The following is a 12,763-nucleotide window of genomic DNA, read 5'->3' on the forward strand; positions in this document are numbered from 1 at the left end:
TTGCCAAGTGCTAGAATAATGAGAGAATGTTTTAAGGCATTTTTATTACTTACTGCAAAGTCAAAAGTTTACATACACTAAGATTACTATGCCTTTAAACAATTCTCGACTGCCCATATGATGATGTCATGTGTTTGGAAGCTTCTGATATTTTTTTGGGCCACATCTAAGTTAATTAGACACACCTGTGGATGTATTTTAATGCACACCTGAAACACACTGTTTCTTTGTGTAGCATCATTGGAAAGTCTAAAGAAATCAGCCAAGATATCAGGAAGAGAACTGTGGACTTGCACAAGTCTGGCTCATCCTTGGGTACAATTTCAAGATACCTAAAGGTGCCTCGTTCATCTGTACAAACAATTAATTATATGCAAGTTCAAGCAAGATGGGAATGTCCAGCCATCATACTGCTCCGGAAGGAGACGGGTTCTGTGTCCCAGAGATGAGTGTGCTTTGGTCTGACATGTGCATATCAACCCAAGGACAAAAGCAAAAGACCTTGTGAAGATGATGGCGGAAGCTGGCAAGATTGTGTCAATATCCACAGTGAAACGAGTACTGTATCAACATGGGCTGAAAGGCCACTCTGCCAGGAAAAAGCCATTACTCCAAAAGAAACATAAAGCCAGATTAATGTTTGCAAATGCACACAGGAACACAAATCTTAATTTTTAGAGACATGTCCTGTGGTCTGATGAAACTAAAATTGAACTTTTTTGGCATAATGACCATCGTTACGTTTGGTGGAAAAAGGGAGAAGCTTTGAAGCCTAATAACACCATCCCAACTGTGAAACACGGGGTGGCAGCATCATGTTGTGGGGTTGTTTTGCTGCAGGAGGGATTGGTGCACTTCACAAAATAGATGGCATCATGGCAAAAGAAGATTATGTGATAATACTGAAACAGCACCTCAAGACATCAGCCAGGAAGTTAAAGCTTGGGCAGAAATGGATCTTTCAAATGGACAATGACCAGAAGCATACTGGCAAAATGGTAACAAAGTGGCTTAAGGATAACAAAGTCAATGTTTTGGCGTCGTCATCACAAAGCCCTGATCTCAATCCTATTGAAAATGTATGGGCAAAGCTGAAAAGGCAGGTGCGAGCAAGGTGACCTACAAACCTGGATCAGTTACACCAGTTTTGTCAGGAAGAATGGGCCCAAATTCTGACCAACTATTTTGAGAAGCTTGTGGAAGGAAATCCCAAACGTTTGACCCAAGTCATTCTGTTTAAGGGCAATGATACCAAATACATTTCATTAGTATGTAAACTTTTGACTTTGCTGTAAGTAATAAAAATGCCTTAAAACATTTTTTTTCTCTCTCATTTTTTTCTCTCTTTTTTTTTTTTTCTCTTTCTCTCTCTCTCTCTCTCTCTCTCTCCCTCTCTCCCTCTCTCCCTCTCTCCCTCTCTCCCTCTCTCTCTCTCTCTCTCTCTCTCTCCCTCTCTCCCTCTCTCCCTCTCTCCCTCTCTCCCTCTCTCCCTCTCTCCCTCTCTCCCTCTCTCCCTCTCTCCCTCTCTCCCTCTCTCCCTCTCTCCCTCTCTCCCTCTCTCCCTCTCTCCCTCTCTCCCTCTCTCCCTCTCTCCCTCTCTCCCTCTCTCCCTCTCTCCCTCTCTCCCTCTCTCCCTCTCTCCCTCTCTCCCTCTCTCCCTCTCTCCCTCTCTCCCTCTCTCCCTCTCTCCCTCTCTCCCTCTCTCCCTCTCTCCCTCTCTCCCTCTCTCCCTCTCTCCCTCTCTCCCTCTCTCCCTCTCTCCCTCTCTCCCTCTCTCCCTCTCTCCCTCTCTCCCTCTCTCCCTCTCTCCCTCTCTCCCTCTCTCCCTCTCTCCCTCTCTCCCTCTGGATTCAACTGTATCTGTAGTCCGCTGCCAAATGGATAAAATGCGTGTTTCCATCTGCATTGTAAGTTACATGACCAAAGCCACAACGCAGATCTGTTAGACATCTTCACGGAAAGTATCTTTTTGAATCATTAGGGTATGCGGACACATCATTTTTTTTTTTCTGGCGGCTTCCCATGTTAATTTTTGCGCCACTTATTTAGGAATGATCCAGCTGGAATCCACCTGAGAAGGAGGTCGTGAGCACATTCTCTAACAGGGTTGTAGTGTGGTGTTCTAGGTGTCATGAAGAAAGCGTTATCTTCATGACTCATTTTTCCCACGTGAGAAAATGGGTGATATGATTATTACCTCTCACTCAGTAGTCAGGTGCACAATCATGCTCTTCATATGCTTCATCCAGATTAGTGAAAAAGGCGGCTGCTTCGTGTGACCTAACTAAAATGAAAAGTATATCAGCTACAGATTTCCATTCAGCTTTTATCTAATGCTATTATCAATGTTCAAGTATGTACTGATTTTCTTATGCCTCATTTAGGCTCTTGTGTTTTTTTTTTTTTTTTTTTTTTTGTGTGGATAGATCATGTACCCATTATAATCTAGGGTGCTATTGACATTTCGTTGTTTCTTCAGATTCCTTGTCCGTGCAAAACTCACACATGTCCTGCTTTTCGGTAGCATGGATGACCAGGGCCAATACAAGTCTATGGGTCCATGGAAAAACAAGTACAGCATCAGAGTGATGTCTGTATTTAAATTTTCAAAGTATAAGTGAAGTTTTGTCATTTATTCATCCATCCATGAAGAACACTGATGACCACACTGATGGTAAAAACAGACACAAGGATCAAACACTGGTCCAGGACACTGATGGCACCAGTACCATTTTTTCACGGTTGTGTGAATGAGGCCTTAACGGGTTTAATACTTTGGTCTGATTCTTACGTTTTTTTTTTATAGCTGTCGGAGCTTTGTTCTTCTGATACCGAGCCCCAGGTCCCCAGCAAAATAAGCACATGCTGAGCACCTATAGCTTGTATAGGAACTTAACATGCAGTGTTTTGGTTTTTTTTTGTCTGCACCATGTCAGTTTACATTACAGATAAATTGCAGCTTTACTACTGAACTTGTCTATTGAGTTCAATGGAAGCATAAAAAAAAACCTATGCTGTTGACTTTTCCATTCCAGTCACAGTGTATGTTGGCTGTCTGTGATGAGGCATGGGACTAAATGTCACCACAGGAGGCTGGGATGCATGGAGGCTGGCATGTAAAGCCTGCTAAAAGCTGAGAAATTGCCGAGTATGTATGTGTGTGTGTGTAATATAATATAATATAGCAGCAAGATCTGCACAATTTGATGTGAATCTGCCACTATGGAATTGCATGAGAATTTGCAGCAGTGTCTACAGCCAATGTACAATGTGTGAAAATACACTTGGGTTAAGTTCCCACAATGAGTTTTTGACCCTGCAAAAATTTTGCTGCACAAAAAAAAAAAAAAAAAAGGCAGTATCTTTTATAGTTCCAGCAAACTGGATTTGATTTATAGAAATGTATTGCCCACTGTATTTTTTTTTTTTACACTTCGTAAACTGACAGGTGGTGCATTTTTTTTTTTAAATCGGCAACATGCCAATTTTTCTTGCTGGTATGCTGAGTCTTATTTCATGATTTTCCCCGTAGAATAGCATTTAGATGTGGGAAATCCACAGGTCAAAAAAATGTACATGCATGTAAAAAAACAATGAAAGAACCAAAAGTTTCCATATTTCCCTAATACAGGTACTTCTGACAAAATTAGAATATCATCAAAAAGTTAATTTATTTCTGTTCTTCAATACAAAAAGTGAAACTTGTATATTATTCTATACAGTCATTAGAAACAGAGTGATCTATTTCAAGTGTTTATTTCTGTTAATGTTGAATATTATGGCTTACAGCCAATGAAAACTCAAAAGTCATTATCTCAGTAAATTAGAATAATTAACAAAAAACACCTACAAAGGCTTCCTAAGCATTTAAAAAGGTCCCTTAGTCTGTTTCAGTAGGCTCCACAATCATGGGGAAGACTGCTGACTTGACAGATGTCCAGAAGGTAGTCATTGACACACTCCACAAGGAGGGTAAGCCACAAAAGGTCATTGCTAAAGAAGCTGGTTGTTCACAGAGTGCTTGTATCCAAGCATATTAATGGAAAGTTGAGTGGGTAGAATAAGCTGCACTAGCAACCGGGATAACCGCAGCCTTGAAAGGATTGTTAAGAAAAGGCCATTCAAAAATTTGAGGGAGATTCAGAAGGAGTGGACTGCTGCTGGAGTCATTGCTTCAAGATCCACCACACACAGACGTATCCAGGATATGGGCTACAATAGACAATGCCAGGAGCATCTTACCTTGGCCAAGGAGAAAAAGACCTAGACTGTTGCTCAGTGGTCCAAGGTGTTGTTTTCAGATGAAAAGTAAATTTTGCATTTCATTTGGAAATCAAGGTCCCAGAGTCTGGAGGAAGAGTGGAGAGGCCACAATCCAAGCTGCTTGAGGTCTAGTGAGAAGTTTCCACAATCAGTGATGGTTTGGGGAGCCATGTCATCTGCTGGTGTAGGTCCACTGTGTTTTATCAAGACCAAAGTCAGCGCGGCCGTCTACCAGGAAATTTTAGACCACTTAATGCTTCCCTCTGCCGACAAGCTTTTTGGAGATGAAAATTTCATTCTCCAGCAGGAGTTGGCACCTGTCCACACTGCCAAAAGTACCAATACCTGGTTTACAAACAACAGTATCACTGTGCTTGATTGGCCAGCAAAATCGCCTGACCTTAACGCCATAGAAAATCTATGGGGTATCGTCAAGAGGAAGATGAGACACCAGACCCAACAATGCAGACGAGCTGAAGGCTGCTATCAAAGCAACCTGGGCTTCCATAACACCTCAGCAGTGCCACAGGCTGACTGCCTCCATGCCACGCTGCATTGATGCAGTAAATGAGAACGTTACAGGTCTCAGAAAATGGCGACAAATGCAAAAAAATTTTTTCGTCCAAATTTCAGAATTTTTTTTTTTTCACCAATTAAATAAAAAAGAACCTATACATGTTTGGGATGTGCGTACTCATACTTACCTGGAGAATCATGGCAGGTCAGTTTTACCATATAGTGAACAGGCTAAATAAATAATAAAAAAAAAAAATTGTGAAACTACACTTTTTTTTTGCAATTTCACCATAATTGGATTTTTTTCCTGTTTTTTTTTTCCTGTTTTCCAGTACACTATATGGTAAAATCAACAGTGTCTTTCAAAAGTACAACTCGTCCACCAAAAAGCAAGCCCTCATACGGCTATATTGACGGAAAAATAAAAATTTATGTCCCTTGGAAGAAGAGGAGCAAAAGTGCAAAAATGGAAAATTGTCTGGGGGTTAAGGGGTTAAATATATTAATTTAAAAAAACTGACTGGCATTTGCAAACAGATAAAGACAAGTGTGAACAGATGCAAGCTAAGAGCCACTCTATATAACAATTTAAAGCATCACTCTAAAGCTATATTATGTAAATATTGAATATATGAAATTGGAAATATTTATCAAGCTCTATTTAAAACCGCCTTAGCCTGATGGGAGCAGTGCTCAGAGTGTGTGTGCTTCCATCAGCCTAAGGCGGCTTTAAATAGAGCTTGATCCTACCTGCCCATATAATTGTAGGCTTTTAGCCCGGGAGAGGCATCATGTTAGGTTTAGGGTCCCAACGGAGGCTGGCTCTTGGGCTCACACGAATTGGCCAATTTATGCGCTAAGTACCTTCTTTTTTTAAAATTCCACTGCATTTTTTTTTTTGTGTAGATTACTTGTGTGATTTGTCTGCAAGTCACCTGTTATAGTCTATGTGGCTGTTCTCAAGTCCTTGTATTATTGCAGACCTAATGGTCTGCACAAAATCGCAGAGACTCGTCCAATTTTGATCCAATTCACTGATCAAATGTGCAAATGCAAGCCTAAGGGTTTGGGGAAAAATCAGACAACATTCTGATGCTTTTTTTTCATGTGAGAAAATCTGATGAAAACTGGTACAAACTTTTAATTGTATTTTTTTTGCATACAAGAGAAATCACTGACGTCTGACTGATCCTTTACTCCCCGTCTCCACAGCTGTCACTGTGTCCTCACTGCTGCTCCCGTCTTTGTTTACAGGCTCATTGGTTGCAGCACTGATGATATGATGTCACCAGTCACTAGGCATAGTGGCTTTGCAATGTAGCTGGACGTGAGGAAGGTGAGTATCCGGAGCTGATTTTATTTTATTTTTTTCAGCATGGCCATGACTGTTTAGTGAGAACAGATGATAAGGGAAAACACCTTTAATATGGACATTAGACCAGTGGAAATCTGTGCTTTGGTCTGATGAGTCCAAATTTGAGATCTTTGGTTCCAACCACTGTGTCTTTGTGCGACGCAGAAAAGGTGAACGGATGGACTCTACATGCCTGGTTCCCACCGTGAAGCATGGAGGAGGAGGTGTGATGGTGTGGGGGTGCTTTGCTGGTGACACTGTTGGGAATTTATTCAAAATTTAAAGCATACTGAACCAGCATGGCTACCACAGCATCTTGCAGCGGCATGCTATTCCATCTGGTTTGCTTTTAGTTGAACCATCATTTATTTTTCAACAGGACAATGACCCCAAACACACCTCCCAGGCTGTGTAAGGGCTATTTGACTAAGAAGGAGAGTGATGGGGTGCTACGCCAGATGACCTGGCCTCCACAGTCACCAGACCTGAACCCAATCAAGATGGTTTGGGGTGAGCTGGACCGCAGAGTGAAGGCAAAAGGGCCAACAAGTGCTAAGCATCTCTGGGAACTCCTTCAAGATGGTTGGAAGACCATTTCCGGTGACTACCTCTTGAAGCTCATCGAGAGAATGCCAAGAGTGTGCAAAGCAGTCATCAAAGCAAAAGGTGGCTACTTTGAAGAACCTAGAATATAAGACATATTTTCAGTTGTTTCACACTTTTTTGTTATGTATATAATTCCACATGTGTTAATTCATAGTTTTGATGCCTTCAGTGTGAATGTACAATTTTCATAGTCATGAAAATACAGAAATTTCTTTAAATGAGAAGGTGTATCCAAACTTTTGGTCTGTACTGTATACACACTTTTGTATGTGGTTAATTTTAGAATTTACTAATAAAAAGTCATTTTTTAATGTGCTCTATTTTGCTGTACAATACTGAACTAATTAGAGGTTATACACCTTTTCAGCTTATACTTTGAAAAGATCTTTAAGCCTCAATTACGTTAATGCATTTTTAGTACTTTAGTCAACACACTATGAATGGTGGATCACAACTCACATTCTGCACAAAATGCTAACTCTTAAAAAATGTTGTAATCAATAGCATGGTGTCCTAGTGACTGGACATTTTCAAGCCTGTACCGCGTGCTCTGCCACTCTAGTCACTGTAATAAGGGAGCAGAAACTCTGGGGAATGTGTATAGGACTGGAGATTATTGCTTCATTCTGATGTTTACTCTTTAGTGCATTGCCCTAGGTCATGAAAAGTTTACAGACAAGTATTGTAAGTTAATATGGTAACAGGAGTATTGTAGAGACTTGTACATGAGGTCAAGGGTCTTTATGATGGAAACATAAATTTACAGGGAACCCATCAGCCCAAATCCCAGATGCTTAATAGAAAACATAGTTTGAAAAACAAGCAAGGCATGAGAAGAGTTTTGAATAGGCTTGATTAACTGGTTTCCCCTTATTTACGAAAAGGAATGTATGTAAATACTTTTATGCTCGAAAAAGACAAAAGTATTCTAGGAGCAATACATTTATTGGCTAACCAGAAAAAAAATGCAAGCTTTAGAGCACAGAGGCTCCTTCAACAGGCAAGTTTACAAATGAATGACTGAGACAGGAATGCAACAATTAAGAAATGTTACAACAGGACATTTTTTTTTTTTTTTTTTTTTTCAGGGCCTATAGGCAGCTCTCACTCATACAGTATTTTAGAGGGCCAGCAGCCAGCCCTCACTAAGCATTTTTGGAGGGCCAGCAGCCGGCTATTCTTTGCATAGCCTTATATTGTTACTGCAATATAATGTAAACTTGGAGTGCCAGCGGGTGGCCTCCACTATTTTTACAGGGCCAGCAGGTGTCTTGTGGACAGATGACACCAAGATAGAGCTTTTTGTTAAAGCACTTCATTCAACTGTTTACTGTAAATGGAATGAGGCCTACAAATAAAGGCCCTGGGGTGCCTTGACTGTGTGCAAGGCATAATGAAATTGGGATTTTGGGTCACAATGTAGTGCCTAGTGTCAGAAAGCTGGGTTTGCATCCTAGGTAATGGGTCTTCAAGCAGGACAATGACCCCAAACATACTTCAAGAAGCACCCAGAAATGGATGGAAACAAAGCACTGGAGCGTTCTGAATTGGTAATTCCAGCTCCAGTAGTGTAAAGTCTCACACCACTACCTCTGACATACAGATGCTACAGAGAAACGGTGAATGGACACATTAAATCCAGTTAATTTTGCCTGCTTTGATGAATTTCTGAGTACAGATCACTGTAAAAATCACGAATCTGTCAGTTTTTTGAAAAAAGCAATCAAGTTATAGACAGTGGAAGAGATCTATGTGACCATAATGAAGACTCATTTCTAGCAGATGATACCTGGCACCTGTCCCTATACTAAATGCAGCTAATAGCGATATTAATAGGGAATAGAATATAATTTTTTTGTTTTCACGTTGCAGCAGCAAGGACTATAAGGCAATAATATCTGACTAGATGCCTGTAATATGCTAAGTTTCAGTAGACAGAGATGCGGGATGGTGACGCTAATTATGGCATCATCGCCGCTCACCATCTTGGTGGAGTCCTCAAAATTTTGGAAAACCTCACAGATGTCAGACATCCATGCCCACTCATCAGCTCTTATGTGCGGAGGCTGACCAGAATACTGACTGGCGTGTTGGAGCTTGTACTCAGCAACTGCACTCTGCTACTCACAAAGCCTTGCCAACATATGTAACATTGAGTTTCAAAGCGTGGTGACCTCACACACCAGTCTGTGAGCTGGAAGTTGCAAACACTGCTGAAGCACTTCCGGGGTGGCAGAAGCTGTAGCTGACTTGGGCACACACGTGGTGTACTTTCACAAGCAGATCAGGGTAAGTTTTGAGAAACCACTGAACTACTAAGTTGAGCACATAGGCCAGGCATGGTACATGTGTGAGGTTGTCGAGCTTCAGAGCCGCCACCAGGTTACGTCCATTGTAACACATGACCATGTCTGGCTGTAGGTTCAGGGACGAGTGCCACAGATCAGTCTAGTCTGTTAGACCTTTCAACAACTCTGCGGCAGTGTGAGGTTTGTCACCTAAGCAGATTACCTTCAGCAGAGCCTGTTGCCGCTTGGCCGAGGTATTGCTTCCAGCTTGCGACTAATATTGTCATTTCTGAGATGGAGGCTGAGGAGGAGGCTCAGGAACTGCTGTAGAAGGTGGGGGCAACCCTGATTGAACCAGGGCTTGCAATCTTTGGTGTCGGTAGCATGGGTTCTGTCCCAGGGTCCGACTGGGTCCCGGATTCCACAGTATTCACCCAGTGTGCTGTCAGGGAAATGTAGCGTCCCTGGCCACAAGCACTTGTCCAGGTGTCCATGGTTAAGTGGACATTCACAGTAACTGCGTTGGTGAGGGCATGGGTAATGTTATGGAACACGTGCTTGTGTAAGGCGGGGTCGGCACACCAGGAAAAATAGTGTCGAATGGGGTCCGAGTACCGAGGGAAGGCCACCACCATGAGGTTGCGGAAAGCTTCTGTCTCCACAAGCCTAAACGACAGCATTTCCAGGGCAAGCAGTCTGGAAATGTGGCGAATTAATATTTGGCCTGTGGGTTGGTGGCTGCGTATTTGCGTTTGTGTTCCAAGGACTGGGGTAGGGAGGGACAACTGAACGCTGCGCTGGGACAAGGACGTGGACATTGTTGCAAGTGCAGGGTGGGAGGCATCTTCGCCTGCGTCTTGGACAGGGGATTGGCGTGCATGTAAAACGGGAAGAGGCAGTGGTGTCACCCGCAGACATTGTTTTTGGACCCTAGCATTCGGCCCCATTAGTCGGATGCTTTGCTCTCATGTGCCTGAGTATGCTGGTGGTGGTCAGGTTGGTAATTTTGCTGCCACTTCTGATGCTGGCATGGCAGATGTTGCAAATGGCCTTTTTTGGGTTAACTGGACAGTCTTTAAAAAAGCACCAGACTCGGGAACACATAACCCTTGGACTGGCATCTTCCCTCGTGTTGGTGTTATGGGGAACAGTTTCCCACCTTGTGTCTCTGGCCACCCCACTATGTCTTCTTGCCTGTTGCGGTGCTGCAGATATCTCCCCCTCTGCGCTGCTGTCCTCTCTCTGCATGTGACCTTCCCAGGTTGGGTCAGTGACTTCATCCTCCACCACCTCTTCTGCACCCTGGTCCTCCTGACTTACTGGCAATTGTGTCTAATCATCATCCACCTCTTGCGACAGTAATTGCACTTTCCCACCGTCTCCTTCTTGAGACCGTGGCTGCTCAGATATTTGGGCATTGCTACATATGATCTCCTCAGTGGGCAGGGCAAGAGGCCATAATCTATAAATAGAAATGTGAACAGCTCTTTGAAGTGTCCAAGTGTGGGATCACTTGTCTCCGGGTACTCCGCATGATGGGAAAAGGAGGATCCGGGTGAGTATTATGTGATCCAGACTCGCGGATCCTGAGACTGGAGCGTGTGGTACATTGTGGTGCTGGAAAACTGACTGGAAGCATTTTCTGCTATCCAACCAACAACCTTTTCACACTGATCTAACTATATAAATTGATTAAATGCACAAACAATGAGACCTGAGCCCTGTGGAATAATATCATCCCTAATCCTTTTACCTGTGGATGTGTAGTTGAAAGGATGATTATAACTATTTAAGGGACATGCCTCTGTAGCAGTCAATTGAAAGAGAGAATCAAAGATCGGACAGATTCTTCAGGACATCAGTTTGGTAGCATGGTTTTATCCAGAGAGACACAGATTTGGATTGTACATGATTCCGGCCTAAGGGTACACGGCCCTGACTGGAAGGATACGGATTAGCTTCATTGACCATCAGAGAACCCATGGATACATTTGAGGAGAACAGGTTCGGACGATGAAGTCACCTGGTCCCATGGATATATTGATTGGGGTTACCCGGTGGGACCCTCCGGTCGCCTAAAACCCACGGAGACATTCGGAAAAGCCAGATTGGGACCAGCCGGTCATCTGGCCCCATGCAAACTCTCGGAGAGGCCAGGGTAGGACCCTCGGGTCTCCTGGCCTTGTACCTGATGGACTGCTAGCTTTCTAAGCTTGCTGCCATCTCCTCTCTGTAGGGGCTCGCCAAAAGCGGGGGCCACTGGTTGAGATAGTTGGCCCTAGAAGTCCCAAAGTTGCAGTTGTTCTATCCTAGGCGGGTCAGCAGAAGGGTGAGGCTGTGCAGTGTTGCACCATCTTGGGTATTTGCTGGGACTGTTCTATGTGTTAATTGTCCATCTGGTGGTTAAATAAAGTATTGCCACACTGTTTTACTCTCAAACTGTGTTGTCGGAGTAGTATCACGCCCACGGAAGACCCCGGGTCTTCACAAGCCTGACTTTATTTTATACTGCCTGTGGTTTAGGCTGTGAGACTCTCCTGACTGGGTCCCTTTTAACACCTTCCCAACATATGACATACTGGTATGTTCAATGTCTGATCCCTATCTTTGACACCGTCTCAGGAGCTAAGCTTGCATAATTTCCTGCATATGATGGCTGTGTCACACAGCCAGCTGCTGCTTCCAACATCAGGAAGCAGAGCTGAGCACAAGCTGCTGTTAACCCCTTTAAATGCTGCAGTCAATCTCTGACACCGTTGGGCCCATCTGGAGTGGCCACCTCTCCTAATTGTATCAGCGAGTTTACATATGAGGGGAAGAGAGGGCATTATTAGCATACAGCCGGTGAAATAAGTATTGAACACGCCACTGATTTTCTAAGTAAATACTGTATATTTCTAAAGGTGCTATTGGCATGAAGTTCTTACAGTAATCTGGTAACAACCCATCCAATTCACACAGGCAAATAAATCAAACCATAGATGTCCATAAATTAAAGTATGTGTAATAATGACAAATGACATAGGGAAAAAGTATTAAACACGTTTACTGAAAATTATTTAATACTTCGTATAAAAGCCTTTGCTGGTGATGACAGCTTCAAGACACCCCCTGTATGGAGAAACTAGTCGTATGAATTGCTCAGGTGTGATTTTTGCCCTTTCTTCCACACATATATATTGTATATACTCGAGTATAAGCCGACCCGAATATAAGCCAAGGCACCTAATTTTACCACAAAAAACTGGGAAAACTTACTGACTCAAGTATAAGCCTAAAGTGGGAAATGCAGCAGCTACTGGTAAATTTCCTCATCCTGGTATGCATTGCCCACTCATCCCCAATCCTGGTATGCATTTCCCACTCATCCCCAATCCTCGTATGCATGGCCCCTCATCACTGCACACATGAAAAAAATAGGCACTCTTACTCGCCTACCTCCCCTCTGCTCCAGCTCTGCGTCCTGTTCTGCCAGCAGCAGCGGATCTCAGCATCTGAGCAGCGCATGACATCACTGTTATGCACCCTCAGACGCTGAGGTGAGCTGCGGGGATATTCACTCCTCTCCACGCCATAACTATGGGCATGGAGAAGAGTGAATATTAATTTTCTTTAATAGTGTGCAGTGTCAGCAGCAGCCACAGCTCCTGCTGCGTTTCAGTGATCCTGTGTGCCTGCTACTAAAGAAAATGAATATTCACTTTTCTACATGCCCATGTCATACTCTCTAATTGCG

At 43.2% G+C, this 12,763-nt stretch overlaps 1 protein-coding gene across 7 annotated transcripts in view; it reads left to right on the top strand.

Annotated features, from left to right (window-relative positions):
- The window catches only part of ATP7B (ATPase copper transporting beta), a 163,504-nt gene that overhangs the window by 10,210 nt on the left and 140,531 nt on the right, over nt 1-12,763 (top strand). For 2 of the 7 annotated variants that reach the window (XM_073662630.1, XM_073662633.1), the window contains exon 2: nt 6,034-6,115. The exons of 2 other annotated variants lie outside the window; for them this stretch is intronic. Coding sequence is in view for 2 of the 5 variants with exons in the window: in XM_073662627.1 (XP_073518728.1) it covers nt 6,517-6,799 (283 nt within the window). In the remaining 3 variants the exon portion in view is untranslated. Of the gene's footprint in view, nt 1-6,033; nt 6,116-6,512; nt 6,800-12,763 lie in introns of those variants that run through there. 3 more of the 7 variants (XM_073662627.1, XM_073662628.1, XM_073662635.1) reach the window with 3 other exon arrangements.

The sequence above is a fragment of the Phyllobates terribilis genome, unplaced genomic scaffold (genome assembly GCF_046119375.1).
Source record: "Phyllobates terribilis strain yellow unplaced genomic scaffold, ASM4611937v1 Scaffold_2__4_contigs__length_985480577, whole genome shotgun sequence".
Lineage (NCBI taxonomy): Eukaryota > Metazoa > Chordata > Amphibia > Anura > Dendrobatidae > Phyllobates > Phyllobates terribilis.